Source organism: Auxenochlorella protothecoides (genome assembly GCF_000733215.1).
Source record: "Auxenochlorella protothecoides strain 0710 unplaced genomic scaffold scaffold106, whole genome shotgun sequence".
NCBI lineage: Eukaryota > Viridiplantae > Chlorophyta > Trebouxiophyceae > Chlorellales > Chlorellaceae > Auxenochlorella > Auxenochlorella protothecoides.
In genome coordinates, this window is record NW_011934139.1 from 106,981 (window position 1) to 130,659 (window position 23,679).

General features: G+C 63.2%; 7 protein-coding genes across 7 annotated transcripts in view; 3 read left to right on the forward strand and 4 right to left on the reverse strand.

Annotated features, from left to right (window-relative positions):
- Nucleotides 1-1,844, reverse strand: part of F751_0437 (Aminopeptidase N) — a gene marked incomplete at both ends in the record, with an annotated part of 5,347 nt that extends 3,503 nt beyond the window's left edge. Inside the window, 8 exons of the mRNA XM_011397621.1 lie at nucleotides 52-107; nucleotides 252-387; nucleotides 574-666; nucleotides 868-929; nucleotides 1,067-1,161; nucleotides 1,322-1,432; nucleotides 1,570-1,708; nucleotides 1,806-1,844. Of these exons, the coding sequence (XP_011395923.1) occupies nucleotides 52-107; nucleotides 252-387; nucleotides 574-666; nucleotides 868-929; nucleotides 1,067-1,161; nucleotides 1,322-1,432; nucleotides 1,570-1,708; nucleotides 1,806-1,844 (731 nt within the window). The remainder of the gene's footprint in view (nucleotides 1-51; nucleotides 108-251; nucleotides 388-573; nucleotides 667-867; nucleotides 930-1,066; nucleotides 1,162-1,321; nucleotides 1,433-1,569; nucleotides 1,709-1,805) is intronic.
- A 785-nt stretch (nucleotides 1,845-2,629) lies between these two features.
- F751_0438 (hypothetical protein) lies at nucleotides 2,630-3,183 on the reverse strand (the record flags this gene model as incomplete). The annotated part of the gene is made up of 2 exons (XM_011397622.1): nucleotides 2,630-2,819; nucleotides 2,990-3,183. The coding sequence occupies 2 exons, from the start codon at nucleotides 3,181-3,183 to the stop codon at nucleotides 2,630-2,632; spliced, it is 384 nt and encodes a 127-aa protein (XP_011395924.1).
- Nucleotides 3,184-4,772: 1,589 nt separating this feature from the next.
- Nucleotides 4,773-6,389, forward strand: F751_0439 (Mitochondrial substrate carrier family protein B; the record flags this gene model as incomplete). The annotated part of the gene is made up of 5 exons (XM_011397623.1): nucleotides 4,773-4,835; nucleotides 5,269-5,432; nucleotides 5,577-5,706; nucleotides 5,860-5,973; nucleotides 6,276-6,389. 5 exons carry the CDS (start codon nucleotides 4,773-4,775, stop codon nucleotides 6,387-6,389), a joined length of 585 nt encoding a protein of 194 aa, XP_011395925.1.
- A 1,321-nt stretch (nucleotides 6,390-7,710) lies between these two features.
- On the forward strand, nucleotides 7,711-8,368 carry F751_0440 (hypothetical protein; the record flags this gene model as incomplete). Its single annotated transcript, XM_011397624.1, has 3 exons — nucleotides 7,711-7,827; nucleotides 7,942-8,100; nucleotides 8,273-8,368. The coding sequence occupies 3 exons, from the start codon at nucleotides 7,711-7,713 to the stop codon at nucleotides 8,366-8,368; spliced, it is 372 nt and encodes a 123-aa protein (XP_011395926.1).
- A 787-nt stretch (nucleotides 8,369-9,155) lies between these two features.
- On the forward strand, nucleotides 9,156-17,207 carry F751_0441 (Beta-galactosidase; the record flags this gene model as incomplete). The annotated part of the gene is made up of 22 exons (XM_011397625.1): nucleotides 9,156-9,386; nucleotides 9,634-9,942; nucleotides 10,112-10,179; nucleotides 10,367-10,465; nucleotides 10,590-10,827; nucleotides 11,000-11,207; nucleotides 11,425-11,694; nucleotides 11,958-12,094; nucleotides 12,269-12,613; nucleotides 12,797-12,932; nucleotides 13,049-13,230; nucleotides 13,409-13,522; nucleotides 13,655-13,915; nucleotides 14,114-14,301; nucleotides 14,446-14,615; nucleotides 14,738-14,901; nucleotides 15,091-15,166; nucleotides 15,302-15,360; nucleotides 16,022-16,205; nucleotides 16,336-16,478; nucleotides 16,602-16,662; nucleotides 16,852-17,207. The coding sequence occupies 22 exons, from the start codon at nucleotides 9,156-9,158 to the stop codon at nucleotides 17,205-17,207; spliced, it is 3,999 nt and encodes a 1,332-aa protein (XP_011395927.1).
- Nucleotides 17,208-17,426: 219 nt separating this feature from the next.
- F751_0442 (U6 snRNA-associated Sm-like protein LSm6) lies at nucleotides 17,427-18,013 on the reverse strand (the record flags this gene model as incomplete). Its single annotated transcript, XM_011397626.1, has 3 exons — nucleotides 17,427-17,627; nucleotides 17,742-17,794; nucleotides 17,899-18,013. 3 exons carry the CDS (start codon nucleotides 18,011-18,013, stop codon nucleotides 17,427-17,429), a joined length of 369 nt encoding a protein of 122 aa, XP_011395928.1.
- A 257-nt stretch (nucleotides 18,014-18,270) lies between these two features.
- Nucleotides 18,271-23,679, reverse strand: part of F751_0443 (U5 small nuclear ribonucleoprotein 200 kDa helicase) — a gene marked incomplete at both ends in the record, with an annotated part of 10,340 nt that continues 4,931 nt past the window's right edge. Inside the window, 9 exons of the mRNA XM_011397627.1 lie at nucleotides 18,271-18,465; nucleotides 18,657-18,747; nucleotides 18,991-19,103; nucleotides 19,225-19,518; nucleotides 19,621-20,188; nucleotides 20,450-20,625; nucleotides 20,879-22,134; nucleotides 22,374-23,107; nucleotides 23,348-23,536. Of these exons, the coding sequence (XP_011395929.1) occupies nucleotides 18,271-18,465; nucleotides 18,657-18,747; nucleotides 18,991-19,103; nucleotides 19,225-19,518; nucleotides 19,621-20,188; nucleotides 20,450-20,625; nucleotides 20,879-22,134; nucleotides 22,374-23,107; nucleotides 23,348-23,536 (3,616 nt within the window). The remainder of the gene's footprint in view (nucleotides 18,466-18,656; nucleotides 18,748-18,990; nucleotides 19,104-19,224; nucleotides 19,519-19,620; nucleotides 20,189-20,449; nucleotides 20,626-20,878; nucleotides 22,135-22,373; nucleotides 23,108-23,347; nucleotides 23,537-23,679) is intronic.

The following is a 23,679-nucleotide window of genomic DNA, read 5'->3' on the forward strand; positions in this document are numbered from 1 at the left end:
CCGCACACACTCCCCCACAACCGAGAACAATTCAGCGTCCCAGGCGCCCACTTCATGGCGCGCTTAAGGGACTGCATGGCAAAGGCCACCTTGCTGGTGTTGTGTGCCTGCCGAGGGTGGAAAAGGGGGGGGGGTGAGAGATAGGCTTGCTGAGGCGATCTGGAGCAAGGCTCGGGAGTTGCGACCCAGGACCGACCCCCTGCACGCTCCTCAGGGGGCACAGGGGCATGGCACCTGCACCTTCCACTCACGTCTGTGTAGATGCGGAGTGCGACGTCCTTCCCACTCATGGTGCGGAAGGTGTCCTCCTGCACTGCCAGGTCTCCGGCCACCAGGGCGAAGAGGTAGCAGGGCTTCACAAACGGATCCTCCCACACAGTGAAGTGCCTGGGTGGGGGGGAGGAAAGGGGGAAAGGGGGGGGCATTGTTGGATTGCGTTCAATCGAGAGCCAGCAGGGCAAGAAGGAGCCAGTGGCGCAGGGCAACAGCGCAGGTGTGCCCCTGAATCACACCCTGCATATCATTTCAGCACCCACGCCCCTGGGACCAACACTGCCCAAACCCAGCGGTCACCTGCCGCCCTCCAGATCCCCCTGGTCCACCAGGTTCCCATTTGACAGCAGAACGGGATACTTGGCCTTGTCGGCCTCGATGCGGCTCGTGTACCTTGTGATGGACCAGGGGAACGAGTGTGCTGCATGATCGGCACCCCCATCTGACTGGCGTCTTGCCGTCCATGGGTGGCAGATGCCCAATGCACCATGCACCCTTGCCCAGCATGTACTAGGTTTTCCACATCCAGATGTGGGTGACTTGTGCAGCCATCCTCAGCCATCTCCAAAGGCAGACTCATCCCCCACAACGCACTTGGCCATGACGTCCGGGCGATCCAGAAAGTAGGTGATGTGCCGGAAACCCTCCGCCTCACACTGCAAGGGGGCGAGCCGCGGGACCCAAGCTGGATGGAAACTATAAGAGGAACTGCTGCACTGCTGACACTGCCCAGCAGACATGGCCTGCATGCCCACCATCACCCTGCTTTGGAATCCCCAAAGTCCCACAACACCTGTGAGCAGAACATTCCTCCACTGCGATACAATCCCTCCAAGGAGGTGTTCTCCTGAGGCTTGATGCGAGTGGCAATCTCCAGGTCCCACTCGCCTGCAAAGCAGTGAAGAGGGGCGAGCCGTGGAATCCTTCCTGCAATTATTGGTTCTCACGATATGCGCGTAAGGGTCGCCAAACCATGCACCTACAGGTTTGACATCACCAGACCACACTCTGACACTAGCACTGATCTCAACGAACTCCCACACCCTACCCGAAGGAAGTCCGGACTTGATGGTCAGGCCCTGTGCATCAGCAGCATAGTGCGAAGCCTCCAGATCAGCCCCATTGACCCTGATGCTCTCGAGCACAACATCAGCATGGCCTGCAGGGAGACATGGGAATGATAAGAGAGGTCAGAGCATGCAGCGGCCTTGCAGACATTTCGAAGATACGCCAGGATCCTGCCATTCAAGGTCCTGGACCCAGACACTAGGACATCCAACCTGCACGCCAACTGACCATTCAGGAATAGGGAGACCGGACTGGACTCAGCATGGTTTGGCACAATTCGCAGCTTGGACTGGACGAGGGTGCTTTCCTCGTTCAGTTGAAAGTCAAGATGGACAGTGGAGATGAGGTAGGGGCTCGGCTTGTAGTCCTGGGGGGTGTGGAAGGACAAGAATGCACACAGGGTTGGCAAGAACAATATGTGGGAGGCCATATTGGCACAACTCGTATTCTGCCAATCAACTCACCTTGCGGAACTTCTCCACGGGCTTATCAGTGGCTGCCATGGCGACTGGCGTGGCCGTGGCTGTGGAGAAGGCGCAGAGGGGAGGTGCAAGGGACCTCTGAGGTCTGAGGTGCGGCCTGATAACTGCAGGGCTGAAGACGCTCCGAGCGCTGAGGTGAAGCGATGGCACTGCAGCGATGGAGCACAGGGATCTGATGAACTCGATTTCAACATATGGAATAATGAGAAAAGGGCTCTGTCCCTCACAGATTGTACATGCTCCACCCGGTCAAGTTGAGGACGGGCAGTAAGCACTATACACGGTAAGAAACCTACATGCAGCCTCTCAGAGATCGACTCTGGTCAATGCAGCTAGAATAAATATGCAATTCTGCGCACATCGCACCCATGCACTCGTCTCCGAAGGGGCTGCCCTCACCTGTACCCAGGGTCAGTGATCCCAGGAAGCACTGCGCAGCTTTCCTAGTCACAGTCAATCTGTACATGCCCTCTTGATTTGAATGAGTGCGGGCCCAACAGCACTATGTCGGGAGCAGTTGTGTGCGGTGTTCGGGCGCCCAGCCTCATGGCGTCACACGCCACTTCCCGCCGGGACCCCCGCATGTGGCTCTGGCCGACCCTGATCAACAAGATTATCATGGCCATTCCTCCCACCTCCGAGAGGAAACAAACTCTTCCCCGCCCGGCTTTACAGGTATGATGTACAGTTCTGGCTGTGCATTGTTACGGAAGGGCAAAGCTAAGAGTAGGCACTCTGAGTATGCGAGGAAGCGACGGTTGCAATCCCATGCAGATTGGCGGCAACTCCCAGTGCTGCGGCCTGTTTTAGGCTGTTTCTGCTCGTGGTCTGACGCTGGTCTCTGGAAGCTCGGTCTCCTCCATCGAAAGGGCATCCGCCAGAGCGTGCGTCTCCCTGAATACAGCCATGGAGATGCATGCAAAGAAGCCGAACCAGAAGGTATTGAACATGAGGGCCTCCTCAAGGATGTCACACTGGTCGATAGAGCGATTGCACCTGCGCAAATGCAGTGTAATGAGTAAGCTACCCTGTTGTTCAGGTAAAGCAATTGTCGATATGAGCAAAGGCCCAGACCAAAGCAATACCATTTGCCCCAGCGGCTCAAAACCCAACCACTGAATCCCATCCCCTCATACGCCTTGCACGACCACGAGCACCCCACGCACATCTTCCGTGACACCACCAGATAGCCTAGGCAGAGCCCTGTGATGATGCTGGCCAGAATTGCAGTGCATGCAGCGAGCGTTGAAGTGGTGCCCAAGGCCCCGGCGGGCCGGTATGGGCGGTGGGGGGTCTGGAAGATGCTGAAGCCCAGGACGCCCAGGAAGCCCGACACCATCCCCACGCTGCAGCCATACATGGATATCAAGAGTGTGCCTGCATTTCAGGGGAAAGGTAATGGTGGTGATTGCGCAACGAAGAAGACACGAGTGTGTCCAGCGGATGTGCTCAGTATACTTGGCACTGGCAGCCAGGAGGGAAAGGTGCACTGGGTCGGCAACATCACATTGTAGCCTCAACCATCAAGTCAAGTCCCCACAGTCGGAATGCGTGTGCTCCGTCGCGGCCGTCCAGCTCACCCACTGATGCGCCGAGCCATATCGTGCAGAGGCAGTGGCAATCCTCCCAAGCTTCCGACATGTCCGAAGCCAGCTCGCCCCCTTTGCAGCAGAGTTCGGGTTTCTCCATCTTCATTGTAATGTGTTTCAGGCTGCCGTTATCGGCAGTCTGCGTGCTTGCGTCTCCTAGCTTGTCTGCAAGGTGAATGCGCCAGGGAGGTCGGAGATATGCGCCACCTGAGTACGCCTCATGACAGAGCTCGCTGACCCTCTGAAAACCAAGGCTAGCACACGTTACATCCTCCAAACGTGTTGTGAAGCTCCGTACCATAGCCTATGGAGGCAGCGGTGTCGACCGTCCGGGACATTGGTGTGAAATGGTGAGGGATCCCGGGATACACCTCGTACTAAGGGACACCTTCAGGGAAATAGCCAAGCAAGGACGTGGACCAGAGTTCGCAACCTTCCGAGCCTCAAATAATGTTTCGGAGTGGATCAGCGTATCACAGGCCTTCTTGAGTCCGCCGTGGGTAACACCCGTTGGACTATTCCGAGGGCCCATACTTGGGTGGGAGTCCTGCGCGGGAAATAAGCACGTTAGGGTTCGTTTCGTTCGTGCGGGGGATGCACAGCATGATTCCGATTCCGATGCCATCCCTTTCCGGACCTTTTGAGACACACTATTGTGATGTTTATGCTAATTGCATACAGTATAGGGACCGCCAGCGCCCCGGCTGCTCGCAGACCACGGGCGACATTCACCGCGTCGGGATGCCCGACGGGGTCTTTCGGCCGTTAAGGCATTGAGCAGCCCTAAAAGCACGAGCACCAATCTGTGACACTTTTAAGTCGTAATGGCTGGTAAATTAGCTGCAGGGCCGCTTCGCCCGGTGGAAGACCGCAAACCATGTATTACCACAGAAGGTGCGTCGGTTTGAAATGGGGGCTGAGTGCGGCACCCCCTCCACGGAGCACACAAGAGTCCGAGACAGAGCCGCCGACACACTTCTCCGCTCCACTCCCACGCAACCACCTCACCGCGACAGTCTGGGACTTCGAGCTGCGTCCCCTGGCCACCTCGGCTGCCCTTGCCAGCCTGGCCGTGGCCGCCCTGCCAGGCATGGCCCCGCCCCTCCCCCGCAACCCCTTCCCCCACATTCCCCTCCCCCGTCTCGCCCCCCGCCGCCGCACCCGCCCCCGGCGCGGCCTGCCGCGAGCTGCGCGCGGCGCGGCGCAGTTCCTGGCGGGCGGCCTGGCGGGTGCGGCCACCAAGACCTTGGTGGCCCCGCTTGAGCGCGTGTCCTGCATGCTCATGGCCCCGGCCGCGGGTGCCGCGCCCGGCGCGCTGGCCGCGCTGCGCGCCGCCTGGGCTGAGGGCGGCCTGCCCGCCATGTACCGCGGCCACGCCGCCACGCTGGCCAAGATCGCGCCCGCCTCCGCCGTGCAGTTCGCAGTCTACCACGGTCTGCGCGACACGCTGGCCGCACGACGCGGCGCGGGACCGGGGCCTGCGGCGGCGCGGGAGGGCGGCCTCACCACCCCCGAGCGACTGGCGGCGGGGGCGGCGGGGGGCGCCGCCGCGACCCTCGTCACATACCCGCTGGAAGCCACGCGCACGGTGAGAGCGCCTGCCACTGTGCGTGGAGCTTTTGGTCTAGGTTCAGGGGCAGGGCGGCCCACTTGCCGGACCTGCGACCTTACCTTCAGGCCCAATGTTGAGACACTGTGTGGCTGTCGTTCTTGGCACCCTTCTCGTCGTGTGAGGGGGTCATGATCCCCATGTCTCCCCACTCTCGCACGAGAGTGCCCTGCCTGGCACCCTGGGATCGTCTGCAGGCAGGTCAGCCACTGATACACACACACCAACCCCATGCACTCCCCCGCAGATGATGAGCGTGGCGGGGGGCGTGCCTGGCAACCTCTGGCAGGCCGGAGTTGGCATCGCCCGCACCCAGGGCCTGGGGGGCCTCTACCGCGGGTTTGGGGCCACACTCTTCAGCGACAGCCTGGGCTCGGCCCTAGGGTTCACCCTGTACGAGGCGTACACCAGGTGGTTTATGTGGAGGGGCGTGGGCACCGCCCGATCCGGTGGAGTGATGGTCGTGCCCCGGTCCGGGCACCACACACTCGCGTACGCACGTCAACCGCGCGCTGCCACCCTCCCCCGCCCCCCACCTCCCGCCCGGCGCTGCAGGCTCTGGCGCAAGTTGCAAGGGTCGGACGCTTCTCCCCAGGTCAGGGGCCTTCTGGGCGCGGCGTCGGCGGCCACCGTCATGACGCTGACCATGCCCATGGAGGTGGTGAGGCGCAGGCTCCAGGCCCAGGTGGGCTTGGAGTTGGACGGTCCCCATGGAGGTGGAATGAGGGGAGGCTCAGGAGGACAGATTGCCACCAAGAGCATGGCAGGGCTGCGGCCGTGCGATTCAGACGTCCCCCTGCAATCGCTCACCCGTCTCGGCCCGCTGCCTCACGCACAGGGGGTACCAGGCAGGCCGGTCCTGTACAGGGGCGCCCTGCACTGCGCCCGGTGCATAGCAAGGAAGGAGGGCACCGGGGCGTTCTACGTGGCCGCTCTGCCGGGGTATCTCAAGGTGGGTCCGGGCCCCAGCTTGTACACTGGGGGATGTTGCCCTGCAGGCGACAGTGGCATCAGGTGCAGGAGTTCAGCGAAGGCATGCTTTCTTGTTTGGGAAGTCAGAATCTCAGCACACAGCCCATGGGCAGGCATATTACGTTTGCTGGCATATCTACTGCTTGTACTTCTGCGGGGTCCTTCATGCACTGCAGATACGGGACGGGCGCCGCTGGGGACACCGGCTTTGGATGCTCCCTGTCATCCTCCGTGCCTGTGACCAACCCACCTCCTCACATCATGTCCCATGCCTACTTGCAGGCTGCCCCCTCCATAGGGGGCATGTATTTCCTGTATGAATTAATGATGCGTCGCTTCTCTGCGCTGGAGGCCTCTCAGGCGGCACATGCAGCTGATGCCGGAGCCAACTGGTAGGGTGGCGTGAATGAACCTGTTGGGGCCCTGCTCCTACCTCACTCTTTGTTAGAATGTATCACTACTCCAATTGTTCGAAATCACATGGTGCATCCTCCCACCTCATTTCCACTTTCAAATCCACAAACGTTGCGCCCCCTTGTTTTAGCATGTGATTTGATAAGTCGAGGTCCAAGGGAGGGGAGCGGCCCCGGGGCCGGAAGGCACCCTGAATGTCGGCTGAACATCGTCCCACCGGAAACACCAGAGCGTGGCCCCCCACGAGGAGTTTGCGGCCCTGGCTCCGCCGGTTCGGATCTTTGCTCGACATGCCGGAGATGTCGATCATGCACAGAAGTGTGATCTTTGGCCGGAAGGCGGAGTGACCGCGGACCCCAATGGGACCCACCACCGAATCTCCGGTGCTGAAGACTGTCGGCGTCAGCAAATTTTTCACAAATAGTCTCGGCGAATACCTCAAAGCCCAAGACCGCATGGCTGCCGGAATCATCGCGGTCGGTGTTGAGGCTGAACTCTGGCCCTCTCGTCTCAGATTTTTTAGAAGAGCGTTCGCGCGCCGTCTTTCCGGGGGCACGATCCGGTCACGTACTCCGAGAGGGTGTGTCGAATTCTTGCGGTCTGCCAATCTCGACCCATCCGACGACAATGGGAGTACGGAGGAGAATCTGGGTATTTAATTCCCACGAAGGGACTGGAATGGAGCCAATTTTAGACGCAAGGACAATGTCTGTGCGGGCCCCACCCGTGCGGCACCACCTTACTGGTCGCAGCCCCAGTACGTCCAGACTGTCTCGCGGAGGGGGGTTCATCCATGTCAGACAGCCTTGGACGAGACGTTGATAAGAAATACTCAAGAATACGCGGCCCCCTTGTCGGCACTCATTCTCAACCCCCCCCCCCCGCCATTTCTTCGTCCGGTGCGTCGTTCCCATTCACCAGTGAAGACCATGCAGTTCTCCAGCAACATGACGCTCATGGTTTTGGTATGGGGTCTCGCATTCGCGACCCTACACGAGAATGTGCGAGCCAGGTGCGTGCACAGACCTCTGCCGATATGAGGAATCTGCTCCCATGTGCGACTTGTTGCGCTTGAGAGATCATTGTGCCCTCCCCACCCCACCCTCTCACCTTGCTGCTCTTCGTCGCACCCATACAGGCCTGTCAGTGCATCGGGGCGCTCCCTCCAGGGGACCGTTTCTGTTTCGGCCCAGGCTAGCGGGGACGGCTCGAATTCTACCGTGGCTGGGTTACCGAGCACTGGTGCGTCGATACGGGCTGGCGTGCGGGGGAGTGACTCCCTGCCGACGTTCATTTTCCCCTCATGACTCGGATAAGAAAGGGTGCCGTGCGGCGTGAACCACGAAAATCCGTACACACCGCAGGGAACAGCCAGGTCTCTGCCTCCGGGTCCGCGGCCGCTCTCGGTCCCGGAAGCAAGGTGCGCCGTGTTATGTGTGGCGGATAGGGTTTCCGGAGAAATCCCAGCAGGCCTGAGGAGGCCGACGTGCACCACCCCCTCACGCGAGTCTTCGCCCCGACATCCCCCCCGCAGGTTTCTTCCGCCATCGACCTGTCCAACAACGTGGAGGACAAGTTTGCCAACGGTGCCACCACTGCGACAGCTGAGGGTTCAACTGCGCTGGTTCAATCTGCTGGAGGATCGTTTGTCAATGACAACCGCCAGGCCGTGAATGTCATTTCATCCGCCAAGGTGATTTGTGAACAGCATGCCGGTGGGGATGGGGGGCATGTGGCTCCAGGTGCCCTTTAGTATTCACACCCCTGATCCGTGCCGAGCGCTTCCATGGATGCCACAGCGAGCACAATGAAACCCGGCCAGCCACCCCGACTCCCTCATGTTTTCCACTCCATGCTCCCCACAGGCACTGGACGCCACCCTCCTGGAGACTACCTCCACTTACAGCTCGAGCCAGCCGCCGAGGTCTCCCACCAAAGCCCGCAAGGCGCTCCTCCTCTGAACAAACCCCTCCCCAGACAACATCCCCGGATTTTATTCACAACAGACACCAATGCATCTCAACCCCGGGGCCCTCCCGTTCCTCACGCCACCCCCACCCCGCGCCCCTCACCTTCCTGCTGGCGCTTCACATCGGGAACGGCCCTCCCTCCTCTTTGTCTGCAGCACCCCAAGACTCACTCGCCGGGACGCCTGGTCCCCCTAAGGGGACCCCCACCACCTTGCATGCGCAGGTCCTCTTCACTCCTCCTCCCTGAAGGTGAAACACCCTTCATCCTCCGCCACCCAACTATGGGCATCCTACATTTATTTGGTTGATGTTGCTTTCATTGCTCCCCTTTGTCTGGATTTCAGTGGATGCAAGCGGCCGGGCCATTGTGTCCCTGCTCTGTGTCACTCTTGAGTATAGGTACTATGCGATGGTCGCTTTGTATTTGCTCTGTTCCCTGAAAGTTTTAGCACACAGCTGCGAGGCTGCCTGCTCCCTTGTCCTTACCACACCTTGTTCTTGACACTGCGTATGATCTTGCTGGACAAACCCTACACACCATTTGTGCATCAGGCTTCTGCACTTTACGTAGCACACCCCTGTAAGTGAGAGACGAGCTGCGATTTGAATTCCAGAGTTGGGTGGGAAAACCCTCGGGACATGCCTTCCGATACCCGTGGGGGATGTTCATGCACGATCTGACCCTCTTCCTGTCTCGGGTAACCAATCCGCCAGCTGGTCTCGCTGATTCGAGTTTGAATACCGAAGTCTAGTTGTTGTCCGGTCTGAGTTGGGCTCGATGCCGCCTCCGAGCGTGGTGCCGGTCGCTCGGGACTGGGAGACCCCTGGAGTCTTCGGTATCAACAAGCGCGAAGCCCATGTCAAGTTACGATCCTACGCCGCCCCAGCTGAGGCTCTGCGAGCTTACACTCTTCGGGACGGCAAGGAGACCAGCACCAGGCTTCAGCCTTTGAATGGAAGCGACTGGGCCTTCCAACTGTATGCAAAGCCCGAGGATGTGCCCAGGGAGGTGCTCATGGGAATGGCTACCCCATCCCAGGGATGGGCACAGGTGAGATCGGAGCCAATCAGCTGTGCTGCCCCCTGTTGGGCCTTGTGTGTGTGTGAGGAGGGGGAAAGGGTATGCCATTTGTGATAGCTGTGAGCTCATTTCGGAGATGACCTCAGTTCGTCGGTCAGGAGCCAGGCGTGACCACCATGCACACCGCCGCGCTGTGCCTCATGGGAGAATCCCTTTGTCCCTCTTCAACTCACAGATCGCCGTGCCCGGGAGTTGGGAGCTGCAGGGCCATGGGTCGCCTCAGTATCTCAACTTCGACTACCCCTTCCCCATCAACCCGCCATTCGTGCCAGAGACCAATCCCACGGGCGTGTACCGCCGCGAATTCCCGAGCGTCCAGCCCCAGGGCGGCACGCGCTCCTTCCTGGTGGTGGAAAGCGCGGACTCTGCGGTGTACGTCTGGCTCAACGGCCGGTGCATCGGCTACAGCCAGGACAGCCGCCTGCCTGCGGAGTTTGAGGTCTCTTGCGCCCTGCTGCCGCCCGGGGGCGGCACCAACGTCCTGGTGCTGCAGGCAGGCTGGCTGTGTCGTTGGTCTGAGAGACTCTGGGGGGTGTTGGAGCTGGCAGAGGGCGTCTCATGGCCGATGGGTATGAGGAAAGGGGGTGTGCAGTGGTAAATGTGTGTTCGTGGGGGCTGGCGCCCACCGTCCCGAACCCGGTGCGCTAGCGCAGGTGATGAAGTGGAGCGACGGGAGCTACTTGGAGGACCAAGACATGTGGAGACTGCCGGGCCTGCACAGGTACCGGCACGCGAGAGGCGCCAGACGTTTCCATGTGATGTCGGCCCTGCATGCAGCTGCATCCCTGCACCGAAAGACGGTCACCGTCTCCTCACCATGGATGAACAGCGTCGGGCGTCAGGAATCGCTGAGACGACCAGCTGTCCGACCTGCCTCGCACGCTCCCTCGCCCACCCTGTCCTCCCAGGAGCGTGTATGTCCTGCACAAGCCCGCTACCCATATCACTGACTTCGCGGTCCAGACCCCTCTCACCTTTGACGACAAGGCCAAGCTGACCGATGCCAGGTGCTGCGCGTTGGATTGTGGGTTCCAGAGCCCATTGAGTGGCCTCAGCATCCCGAGTCCAACCGCACTTGCCTCGTCAGCCTCAGCGCCGCCTACCCTCCCCCGCCTCGCTCCCGGCCACCAGGTTGGAGGTTCAGGTGGATGTGGAAGTGGACGACCAGTCCGGCCCGCTGGAGTTCTTGTCTATGATCGCGCGCCTCTACCGGCAGGACACGGATGCCCTGGTCCGGGGGGACACCTCCCTGACTGCCGTCTATGACCAGAGCCCCGTGCACATGGCGGAGGCAGGCCTGACACCCCTGTGGACCGCCCGGAACCAGGCAGAGGCCAGGGGCCGGACTGGCCGCGGAGCGCGCGCCAAGGTCGGCGGTGGTGTGTGGCTGCAGTGTTCCAGCGGATGACTGCAAGAACTTTCCCCATGCTCAAAGGGGAGGCAGAGTCAGGAGCGCGGTGGGAGGGGCTGTGCTTCGTCGGGACCCCGCTCTTCGAGCCCTGGACACCCATTTCCCACCCTTCCATTCCAAATCCTCGCAGTTCTCCATGGACGCCATGATCCTGCACGGAGCGGGCCGGCCCGCGCAGCTCTGGTCCGCCGACCGCCCGCACCTCTACCTCCTGACCCTGTCGCTGGTGGACGCCAGGGGCAGCGCACTGGAGCACGAGGCGTGCCAGGTCGGCTTCCGTACGACTTCCGTGAGGAACAAGAAGCTGGTGCACAATGGCTGGCCCATCCTGATCCGAGGTCGGTGTGGGCACTTTGAGCCGAGAGTAGGAGCCGTGGTCCGATGCGCATGCCGGAGAAGGGGTGCCCAGAGGCCTGTGTGAATCCCCAGAGGCTGACGCGCGAGGACCGGGCGTACTCGCTGCAGCTGGATTCGTGTCGAGAGGCCACGCCACCCCTCACACGACCCCCGCAACGCCTCCCAACTCCGCCCCTCCTCCGTACCCCATCTGCACAGGCGTGAACCGGCACGAGCACAACGACCGCACCGGCCGGACCGTGAGCTTTGCGTCCATGCTGGAGGACGCGCGGCTGATGAAGCGCTTGAACTTCAACGCCGTGCGCTGCTCCCACTACCCCAACGAGGACGCCTGGTACGAGGTCTGCGCGCTCATTGGTCTCTACGTCGTGGACGAGGCCAACGTGGAGACGCACGGCTTCGACGCCACGCTGTCCAAGCCGGAGCTCAACCCCACCGCCGCGCCCGCCTGGCTCGCCGCAGTCGTGGGTGAGCGGTAGGCTGGGACCCGTGAAAGGCCAGAGGAATGCGTAGCTGCCTGCTGCGCGTCACGAGATGCAAGGACAGACCTGCTGCCGCATGCGGGGTGGGGCCCTGGGTCTCAGAGTCCAGGTGCAGCGGACTGCAGGACCGGCGTTCATGCGCACAGTCTTCTTCATTCCCGTCCAGTTGCCCAAGGGCAGCCCCTGCGCACGAAGCTGCTCGAACCCCACACCTCGAGGCTCAGGCCTCCCCGTACCCATTGCCTGCAGACCGCGGCGTGAGGATGTACGAGCGCGACAAGAACCACCCGGCCATCATCATGTGGAGTCTGGGGAACGAGGCTGGCTACGGCGCGGCCCACCTCGCCATGGCCGGGTACCTGCGGGCCCGAGACCCATCGCGCCTAGTGAGTCATGGCCTCGTGATGATGCATCAAGGAAGGTGCTTGGGTACCTGAGCCGATCGAGAGTCGAGCGGGGCATCCTCAGGAGGCTGAGCGGTCCTTTGCGCCACCTGCGTCCCTTCCCCCTCTGACATCCCAATCACCCTTTCTCTCCCACCACCGCCTCACCCAACCCAGACCCACTACGAGGGCGGAGGCAGCCGCACCCCCGCCACCGACATCATCTGCCCCATGTATGCCCGTGTGCACCAGGCGGAGGAGCTGGCCGGGAATGCCGACGACCCCCGCCCCGTCATCCTCTGCGAGTACGCCCACGCCATGGGCAACAGCTCCGGCAACGTGGCCGAGTACTGGCGCGCCTTTGACGGCGTGGAGGGCGTGGAGGGCGGGTTCGTGTGGGATTGGGCCGACCAGGCCCTGGTCAAGGCTGGCACCGAGGGCGGCGCCGAGCTGCAGTACTGGGCGTATGGGGGGGACTTTGGGGAGACCCGCCACGACGCACAGGCAAGCTGGTGCTGGCTGGTCCCCCGCTGGTGGCCTGCAGACACTCTCCCAACGTCCCGGCGCCCAATCCCCTGGGTGGGGCCGCTCGGCGCTGCCTACCCCACCTCACCCCTCCCCCCGCGCTGCCCCCCACCCCACCCCCAGTTCTGCCTGAACGGCATCGTGTGGCCGGACCGAGAACCCCACCCCTGCGCCTGGGAGTTCAAGTTCCTGCAGCGGCCCCTTCGCATCACGGCCTGCCCGGCCACCTCCAAGCACATGGCGGTCGAGGTGGTGAGTACCACGCCCTTTGGGTACACGTGCGAGACAGCCATGAAGGTGACCCTGCAGAGAGCAGGTGAGCCTGCGCTGACGAGGACTGGGGGCTGGGGTGCTGCAGCAGGCGGCGCGTGCCCCCTGCCTGAGCGGGCGCAGGCTGGTGACATGCTCACCCTCTCTTCAATCTGTGTGCAGAGGGCATCAAGGTGCTGACAGACGGTGAGCTGGGGCCCACCAGGGTCATGGACTCCGAGGAGGCGGAGTACATAGACATGGATTTCGGGTGCCTGGGTGGCATCGACCCGAGAAGCGCAGGCCCAGACGACATCGTCAACGTGGAGACCTACCTGACCAAGCCCACTCTGTGGGCCGAAGCGGTGGGTGCTCCTTATGTGGCATGGGAGTCATGCTGAGGGGCATGGATAGGGGGGGCCACGCTGTCCTCCTTGCAGCGCCAGCTCTGGTCTGCATGGGTCAAGCTGTTGTGCGGAGCGGTGCTGCTGCTGCCTGGCTTCTCGCTGACGCGCATGTGGCCGCCGTTTCTTTCCCTTGCAGGGCCACACGCTGCAGCACGACCAGATCCCCCTCTCCGACTGGGCCAAGCCCTATGCAGCCTGGCTGGCAACAAAGGCCCCCAAGCCGCCGCAGGCCGCGGCGCCCAAGGCCAAGGTGCCCCCTCCAGTCAAGAGCGAGGAGGGGGAGGAGGGCGAGGAGGGCGAGGAGGCGCGCGCCGGCCCCACCTTCCGCGTCTGCCCCGACACCGGCGCCCTGGTCTCGTTCTGCGACCCGGTCCTGGGCGAGCTGCTGGCCGCCCCGGTCGTGCTGTGCCTGTACCGCGCGCCCACGGACAACGACCGCGGCGGGTCCGGCGGCACCAGCCACGCGGCGCGGTGGCGGCTGGCGGGGCTGGACCGCCTGCGCCCCGAGCCCGGCTCTGTGGTCGTGGCGGCCGACGAGGCTGACGCCTCGCACGTGCGTGTCACATTCGTCCTGGTGCCACGCCCTGCCCAGGCGGGGGAGGAGGAAGAAGGCGTGATTGTGGAGGGGGTCGGCGTCGGGGAGGTGCGCGGCGGGGTTTTTGCGGGGGAGGTACAGGGGAGGTGCATGGGACGTGTGGCAAGTTGGATCGGGGCTTGAGGCGGCACATGCGGGTTCAGCGCCTGGCCGGCAGCCTCTTCTACGCTGACATATGGGGATCTTCTTGTGCATGCTGCTACGATCCTGCAGCGTCAGAGCCAAGACCGCCACCTCCTCGCACAGACTGGCGGCACGCACTGGCTCTCCGAAGCGAGCAAGGAGGCCGCGGGCCCCCTCCCCACCCAGCCGCCAGGCGCTGCGCGCATCCCGGTGACGGTGGAGTACCGGCTGGACGCCGCCAGGCGCCAGCTCAGCATGGCCTGGGAGGTGGACGCCACGTCGGCGCTCCCGGGGGTGCCCGATGGGAAAGGGTGGGTGGCGCTGGGTGTGTTGCGTGAGATTTGAGGGGGCCATCCACCATGGTTTGCCACGGCATGCCACCCCGCACCTGGGCCCCCGGGCTTCATCCAAGGCTTTTCATGCCACCATTCGCCCCCTCCACCCGCCCATGCAAGGTCGCTGGCTCGGGTGGGCGTGCGCTTCGGCGTCCCGTCGCAGTTCCGTGCGCCGATGTGGTACGGCCTGGGTCCCCACGAGTGCTACCCCGACCGCCTGGCCTCGGGGAGGCTGGCGGCGTGGCGCGAGGACGACATCAGGAAACTGCACACGCCCTACATCTTCCCGAGTGAGGCGCTTGGGGGAACTGTTGAGCGTGCTGTCCCGGGTGTGGGCCCATCCGACCCTGGCACTGGCAGGCCGCACTGGCTCGCGCTCCTCGTGACGCATGCACCCTCCGCCCTCGCCCAGGCGAGAGTGGGGGCCGCGCGGATGTGCGCTGGATGGTGCTGGTCAACGATGCCAAGGCCGGCCTCTTGGCCTTCAGCCCTGCGGAGAGGACGCCCCTGCAGATGAGCGTGAGCCCCTACAGCCTGGAGAGCTTTGAGAAGGCACGGCACGACCATGAGCTGGAGGTGCGCCTGCCGGGCATGCTCTGCGTGGGGCTAGAAAGGGGCACGGCGGCGGTGCTGGGTCAAGCTCCAGGGTTGAAGACACAGGCGCCAAGGCAGTGATGCCCACTAGGCCTGGTAAGAAAAGGGACAGAGGTCTGATAGCGTGCTGGAGCGCCAACCTCTGCGACCCACGCCCACGCCTGCCCACAGGCCTCTGGCTTCACGCATGTGCACCTGGATGCCGCGCACATGGGCCTTGGAGGGGACGACAGCTGGAGCCCGTCGGGTGGGTTTGCGGTGTGGGGAGGGCCAGAGCTGGACGGGGTGTTGTGCTGGACACTGTCGTGGACGTGGACACGGCATGGGCGGACGAGGGCGTCCAAACCCGTTTCAGAGGATCTTCCATGCCCCCCGCACACAGTCCACTCCAAGTACCTGGTGACGCCCAAGAAGTATGCCTTCGACATGGTGCTGGGAGTGGTTGATGGTGGGAATGACTGGGATTGCGCCGTAACTGCCGCACACCAGGCGTGGCGGGGTGTTTGAAGCAAGGCACTCGTCCTGTGTGAATTTGACTGCTGCTGTGAACCTAGCACGCCGGGATATGACAGATCTCACCCAGGGCGCGCCATCGCGGGTGATCGACTAATAGTTCCCTATCCAACGCATGTATAAGCAAGACTGCATGCTTGGACAGGTTCTGGAATTCTACGCCAAGTAGCTCGAGCTGTGAGCTCGTGTGTAGGCCAGAGCTGTTGGACGATAGACCCGAGCGCGGGCAACATGGGACCAAAGCCATTCTCATCGTGAGCAAATTTGTAGCCACTCGCGAAAGTCACCTTGAACGCGGAAGTTTCTGTCCAGAGCATGCCTGGAGCGACAGCCGTTCGTGTGGGAGGTGGTCGTCGCCCCTCGAGGCTCCTGCGACCTGAGGTGGCGCTCCCCGTCCTCGCCATCGGAGGCCTGACCTTGATCTGGCACCTCGCGCAGTCTGCTCATCGTCGGAAACAGCTATCTCGGAGACGCACGTCCTTGAAGGTGGGCGGGTTGGGAGAGGGTCAAGCAAGTTCTGTTTGGGGCTCCCGGGTTAGGCCACAGCATTCCCAAACAACCTTTTCCCCCTCTCCAATCAACCTTGCAGCGCCTGTCCGTGCGCACAGAAGCATCACCCCCGCGACTGCCCATCGATCTGTTGGATCAGAGCCTGGCTGCAACACCCGAGCAGGTCTGGGACGAGCTCTGGGCTCGGAATGCAGCCGGCATCTTGCGCTGGCACAGGGAACTCAATGACCACAGCATCTCCACCACTGCCTGGCAGGAGAAAGGTGTGTGTTTTGTGTGTGTTGAGTGCTCAGGTTTTGGAGGGCTTGCGATGCCATGATTCGCTGTCACCCAGCTGCCTGGGATGTTGCAATGATGTGCCAGAGCCTCAGCTCGTGCCCCTCCTGCCCACAGGTGGAAGGCCGGAGATCACGATCGACTTCACCACCCCCCTGAATCGAGCGTACCCAAAGCAGTCCATCAACACGGAGGTGGCGTGCCTGGTCTCGAGGTCGGAGGATGGGTTTGTCATTCAGACTCGCTGCATCAGTCAAGGGGTGAGAAGGATTCGAGGAGCGCGGGGTGCACAGCTGCTGTGGCGAGATGAATGTCCAGTCGCACGCAAGCTTCTACATTGCGTGTGTCTTCTTTGCAACCTACCCAATTACCCCCTCCTGCAGGTTCCATTTTCCAGCGCCTTTGCCAACTACGTGCAATGGGTGGCGCACGAGACGGTCTCTGGTCAGACTCGTCTGCAAATCACTGGTGGGTCGCTGAGGGTGGAGGGCTCTTTTTTATGAGTCATGTGTCCAGATGCTGACTCGGTTTGCGGTCCCATACAACTGTTTCCCCCCTGCACAACTGCCTGCAACCGGTAAGGCTCGCACCCACTCCCGACCTTCCCCTTCTCTTCGATCTTCCTCGTCCCAGCCGAGTCCCGATTCCACGGCAACGTCTGGGGTCCCATCCGTGGCCAGATCCTGCGGGAGTCGGAGGCGGGGATGAGGAAGGCGTACGCCGTCATGGCGACACTGCTCCTGCGCAGATTCGGCCCCGGCGCGCCGCTGCCAGAGTGGCGACCCACCTCCCAGCCTGGCGGGAGCAGCAGTGAGCCGACGGCGATGCCGTGGGGCGGGGCAGTCCCGGCCCTGGGCCCCTCACTGGACTACTCTCGCTGGATCGGGGCCAAGGAGCTGCTGAAGATGGTCCTCCTGTCCCTGCTTGTCGCGCTGTGCTTCCAGTGGCTGGGCCAGATGCGTGCGCACTCCCTCTACCACTACTGGTGATCCAGCGGCTTGCTTTCCTTGAAGGGGCGGTGTGCAACCCCACTCACACCCACCACCCTTGGACTTGACGTGGCAGGACCCCTCCTCGAAGAGCCTACACATTCCCCCTGCCTGACATTCCTTGGTACCCTTGGAGGGGGTGTGAATCATAACAAGCCTTCTTCCTCAATGTTTTCCCAGTCTTTTACAGTGCGATTCACACATTGTCATGTTTGCTGCTCAAACGCATGCCTCTCCGGGGCTACGCCAGTGGGCTGATGTACAGAACTGCGCAGATGACGGGGAGTGGTGGGAAGGTTCGGAAGAGCCGCTGACGCACGATTCAGGCAGTCGATGCCACACTGCCCACCCCCGCCCACCATTGTTTCCACGAATGAAGCAGTCTCCATATCGGTTCTTCAGCTGCCCATTCACGTACTCCTGCATGGCATGGTGTTGGGAGCAATGCTATGTTCCTGCTGCACTCTTCTGCAGCCTTGGCTGGAAGGACAGTCATTACGTACTAAAGTCAGCGAGTCCACCGCCCTTGCTGACCTCTGTCTGCTCCATCGCGATGTTCATGAAGCCATCCAGGCAAGCCAAGATACCTGGAAGGTAAGATACGATTCAGATATTGTTGGATGCCGTGACTGAGAACATCTCGCCAGCTGCTTCGGAAGGGAGGCCAAAAGGAGTGCACCACCTTCCTCACCTTTATAGTCCACCCCCGAGTTCAGCTTGACGATCACCCGCTGACCCCTGATACTCTTCAAGAAATCGGCTGGCGCTTTGGACACAACTCCATCTCCAGTGGGCGAGTCCGCCATGACACTGGGGTGGGTGGGGGCTCACGGCAAAGGTGATCGCTCCTTGTGCCTGCTGCAGCGTCAGAAGTATGCAGTGAGCCGCATGCAGACACTGCAGTGGTTATTTAATTTAACAAAACGGTATCCGCTGCGTCTCTATGTCCGGTGCGGCATGTCCTCAATGCGCTTGACGCAACGGAGCAGGCTTCGTTTGCGCGCTGGGATTCTCCATCCTCACCCATCAACCGCCCTGTACTGCAGTGCTATGTATCACAGTTTCACTTGTCGTCATCCATGGGGACGGCGGTCTCCTCCCCGGCATCCTCTGCCTCCTCGTCGCCAGGCAGCACCTCAAAGTCCAGGCCAAACTCCTGGTCGCAGCCCAGGTACGAGTCGCACATGAAGAAGAGGGTGAGCGAGGCCGGGCCCGCCTTGGCCGGCGCGACGAATTCCAGCTTCACCCGCGACTTGCGCTGCAAGAGGGGGGGGGAAGGAGGAGGATGACTGTCTCTGTGGCTCGAGAGGGATGGGCAGCGATGAGAACCAGGGCCGGTGTGGTCTGGACAAGGTACGTTTGGAGGCGGCGGGTCATGCGGCGTCTCGTAGTTTGCCTCAGGCCCAGCCCGGGGCACTCCAAACTCCACCAACCCCTCTCTCTGGGCACCTGGAGGGCGACACGCTTGATGGCCAGCAGGCTGTTGGATGAGGTGTCGCCGACGACCAGCCACCATGCCTCTTCCTTCTTTCCCGGGAACCTGTGAATGTGGGCAGCAGAGTGGACATCATCAGAGTCACAGCGGGAAATGGGTGGGTGGAGTGGCAGGTTTCAGCTGAAATACTGCCCTTCTACTCGTACAGCTGGTCGGCTGTAGAGCAAGATACACGCATTGGATCCCATAAGCAAAAGCATTACCACGCACCAAAACAGCAGCAGCCCCCGCCCACCCCCAGCGCGAAGCGAGCAGGCCACCCTCGATACCACCCCTCCCTTCACCAACCCATCCACATACAGTGGTGCGATGACCGGGGTCACTTCGCCCTCGCCCTCTCGCTCCAGGGACACCACCAGACTCGCGGATTCTCCCGCTCGGATTGCGTCAGGCTCCGCCAACTGTGTGGCATTGGGTGGGTTGCGGGATGGTCTTGAGTGTGGGGCAAGCAGAGATGAGGACTGCACGCACTGTCCAGGATATACCATCATCTCCCACCCGCCAGAACCATCAACAAGTCACCTCGTAGGTCACGGCGACGTCCGGGTAGCGGTTGCACCAGCGCGCCACCTCCGCCAGCTGCGGCTCCTCCAGCTTGAGCAGCGCGCGGCGCTCTGCGTCCTCCATCTCCATGAGGTCGAACACGCCCTCCACGCCGGCCGCCTTTGCGGCCTCCACCAGCTCCGGCGTGAAGTGCGGGAGCTGGAGCAGGGGCGAGTCGCGCGCCCAGCGCGCCTGCGTCAGCATCTGGCCCAGTTCCATGGCCGCCAGGGCGGGGGCCAGCCAGCCGGAGGAGGACAGCACGTCCACCATGGCCTGGAGCAGGCGCGGCGCCGCGGCCTCGGCGGCCGCGGCGTCGGCGGCCAGGTCGGCGCCCAGCGCCGCACGCGAGACGTGGGCCTGCAGCAGCGCATCCACCTTTGTGTGTGGGTCGGTGTACCGCGGCGCGGCCAGCGCCAGGGGCGCGTGTGCCAGCAGCCGCTCGATCGCGCGCTCCTCCCCGGGGCGGACCAGCACGTCGTCGTACTCGGAGGCGGCCGCCAGCACCTCCACCAGCCCCGCCAGCTTTGTCTTGGCCCCCAGGCTGGCCGCCATCAGCTCGATGGTGGTGTAGGCCACGTAGTAGTGCGCCGCGATCATGCCCAGGTTCAGCGGCTCCAGGTCCATGTCGTCCTCGATGGCGATCACGCGCGAGGCCTCCAGGTCGGCCAGCACGCGCTCCACCAGGTCCGACAGGTGGTCGCTGATGTGGCGGTGGCTGGACCCGGTCATGCCGTAGTAATTGGGGTTGGCGCCCAGGCGCCGGTAGTATAGCGTCCAGGTCAGGTAGTCCACCGCGTCCTGCTTGTTGGTCACCGTGCGGGTCACCACCTCCGCCGCCAGGGTGTCGTGCAGGACGGCGTCCAGGTGGGAGTCCACGGGCAGCGGCTCGAACAGGAACTTCTTGTAGTACTCCTTGCGCGGCGCGTGGCACATCAGCACCGCACTGGATGTGTGTGAAGGGGGGGCATGGAGGGGTTTGAGGTTTGGGAGACGAGCTCAATCGAGAAACAATCAGGTGGGTGCGCTCTGCGCCACACCACCGTCCCTGGCCCCTGGTGTCATGCCAGCGGCCCTCCGTCTCAACATTCTCCCAATTCACCCCTTCGCTCCAAACCAACATGCATGTCTACGCACACATACAAACACACATCATCCTCGAAACCACCACCGCTACCCTCCACTCCCTTTGTACAGACCAACTCACATGCCGGAGGCATCGATGCCTGGGCGGCTGGCCCTGCCCAGCATCTGAAGCAGGTCGGTGACGGCATAGTCGCGGGCGCCCTGGCCCGAGGCATCATACGCCTGCGTGCCCTGGATGACCACGAGCCGCGCCACGGAGGTCAGGCCCCAGGCCGTCGCCGCCGTGGCCACCAGGATCTGCAGAGGTTGATTTGATCGATCGATGTGCGCGCGTGTGTGTGCGTGGGGGGAGGGGGGTAAAATAGAATGGAGGGCGGGCGTATGTGTGTGAATGGACCTGCGACAGTCTTTTCCCCGCCCTGCTTTCTGGAATAAGGTTAAGATAACAACCCAAAAACTCCTGACAAGCTGTTTTCAGGCTCACTAAAACCTCCCCTTCCGACCCTCCAACACCCCCTCCTTCCCACCCCCCCAACGAACTCCAACCCACCTGCACGGCGCCGGAGTCAAACAGGGTCTGCGCCACGGCGCGTTCGTCCTCGGCCTGAGCCTCGTGCACAAAGGCGACGCCGTGCTCCAGCGCGTGGCGCAGAGCGGCGTCCTTGACCCGCTCCAGGTACGGCGCCAGCGTGGCGCGGTCGGCGTGCAGGAAGGCGGCGGGCCGGCCGTCGGCCGCGGCAAAGGCGAGCAGGTCCAGCGCCACGCGGCGCGCGTGGCGCCGCGTGGGCACAAACACGACGGCCGGCGCGGCGCCGGGCGCATGCGCGGCGATCGCGCCGTAGGCGGGCCGCGCCATGGCCGCCATGCGCGCCTCCAGGTCGGCCACTTCGAAGCCCTGGACGTGCACCTCCAGCGGGACCGGCCTGACGGAGGGGGGAAAGTTGAAGAGGCAGGCGGGGCGCACGCCCAGCCAGTCGCCGACGTCGCCGGCGTTGGCCAGCGAGGCGGCCAGCGCCACGATGCGCGGCGCGCGCGGCGCGACGCTGCCCACGTACCGCGCGCGCGAGGCGACCACCTCCAGCACGGGCCCGCCGGTGCCGCCCACCAGGTGCAGCTCGTCGAATACGTACAGGGACACGGCCTGCACGGCGCGGCGCTGGCGCCAGCGCCGCGACAGCGCGTCCCAGTGCTCGGGCGTGGCCAGCACGACGTTGCTGCGCTCCAGGGTCTTGGCGTCGGCGGGGCCGTCGCCGACCAGGCGCGCCACGCTGAGGCCCAGCGCGCCGAAGCGCGGCGCCCAGTCGGCCAGGCGCGCGGCCACCAGGTCCTCCCGCGGCGCGACGTAGACGCAGCGTGCCGGCGGCGCGGCGTCGCCGCCGCCGGCGGCCACGGCGGCCATGCGCAGGATGGCCAGCTCCGCGCACAGCGTCTTGCCGGAGCCGGCCGGGGCGGCGACCAGGACGTTGTCGTCGCTGGAGTGCAGCGCGGCGAAGCACTGCGTCTGCACTGGGTTGAAGGCGGTGAGGCGCGGGTAGAGCGCAGCCTGGGCGGCGGCGTCGCGCAGGGCCGTCACCGGCAGGGGCGCCAGGTCCAGCAGCTCGGTGGGGGGCGGGTACTTGGCCGGCAGGATGAGGCGGCGGAAGGAGACGGGTAGGCTGGACTCGCAACCCAGCCAGCGATCCGAGACCACGCGGATGAAGTACTGGGGGGGCAGCGGCTCCGAGATGGGCAGCGTGAAGGTGATCAGGTGGTCCTCGTCTGCCACCGCCTTCTTGAGCACAAACATCTCGTGGTGCAGGATGTGCTCTGTCGTCGTGTTTGGGGGTCATGAGTTTGGTGAGGGTCGGTCAATGGAGGAGGGGGACGAGAGACGTGGTGTCAGGTACGGCCAGACATCCCTTCTTCCAAAGGGTATAGGGACTGTGGGCCAGAGGCATTGGAGGTGCATGCTGGCTCGATCCTCGATGGGACAGCGTCACTGGGGAGGCCCCAACAAGCTCGAAGGCATGCGCATCCCTCCTCCTCCCCCCCTCTCCCAATGTTACCCGAGTCGGAGTCCTCCACCAGGATCAGGAGCTGCTGGGAGGGGCCATGCAGGGCGTCGTCCCACTGGAAATCGGCGGTGAGGGTGAGGTCGACGCGGAGGAGGGAGCGACTGATGGGGTTCACCTGGGCGGCCAGCTCGTAGCGCGGGAACTGGTGGATCAGGCGGTGCACCGACTTGCCCATCTTGGGCAGGCGCAGCAGCTCGCCAATGTCCTGGGAGGAGAGGTCGTACCAGCGCTCCCAGGCCAGCTCCTTGCGCTCCACGCGCGCCACGATGTCGGCGGGCACCCCCTTGAACTGGCGCAGCGGGGTCTGGCTGCCCCACATGCGCGCCGCCACGGCCTTGGTCAGGCCCAGCGCCTTCAGCGCCAGCCCCGCCCAGCCGCGGCGCAGGCACACCTCGTACAGGCAGCGCATGAGCCGCCCCGCGCTGCCCACCACCTGCACCATGTCGGCCGACAGGGCCAGCCCCTCCAACGCCAGGTGGCTGACGTGGGCCTGGAGCAGGGCGTTGATCTTGGCTGCCGGCTCGTCCAGGCCCTCCTTGATGGGGATGGGCACTCGGTCCAGAAGCTTGGCCAGCTCCAGCTTCTCCTCCTGCCGCACCACCATGTACTTGAACTCGTCGGCCGCCGCAAAGAGGCGCAGCAGCTCGATCTCGGTCATGCTGGGCTTCAGGTGCTCATTGAAGGTGGCAATGGTGGTGTAGGACACGTAGTACCGCGACGCGATTCTGATAAAGGTGGGGGGGGGAGAGGAAAGGAAGTCAGAGACGGTGAAAGGGGATGCATCGAGGGCTTCTGGCTGAGGCCTTGGCAGGGGAGTTGCCACGCACCACCTCCCCTACCTGCCCTCCCACCACCCTCTCATGCAATGACAAACCCAGTCCCGTGACAAAGCCCTTCCCCATATGCACTCACAACATCACTCTCCCTCCCATTTCCCCCCTCCCAATCCCCCCCTTCCCTCCCACCTGCCCAGGTCGGTGGGCTGAAAGTTGCCGGTGCGCCGATCGTACTTGATCAGGTTGTGGCGGTCCAGCAGCGTGGCAGCGGAGTGCGCCAGGTCCAGCCGCCGCTCCATCAGGTTGGGGTCAGAGGCCTGCGCGTCCAGCGGCACGCCATAGACCCCGGGGCTGCACAGCATGCGCACATACAGGTACCTGACCATGTTGGGGGATAGCAGAGGGGAGATGAGGCTGAGGGTCACAGGGTGGGAGGCGGGAGGAATGCACACCCCCACCGGGTCCTTGAAGAGCCTCTCCCCACCCATAAAAAGGACCGCCCCCCCCCCCCCCACACACAC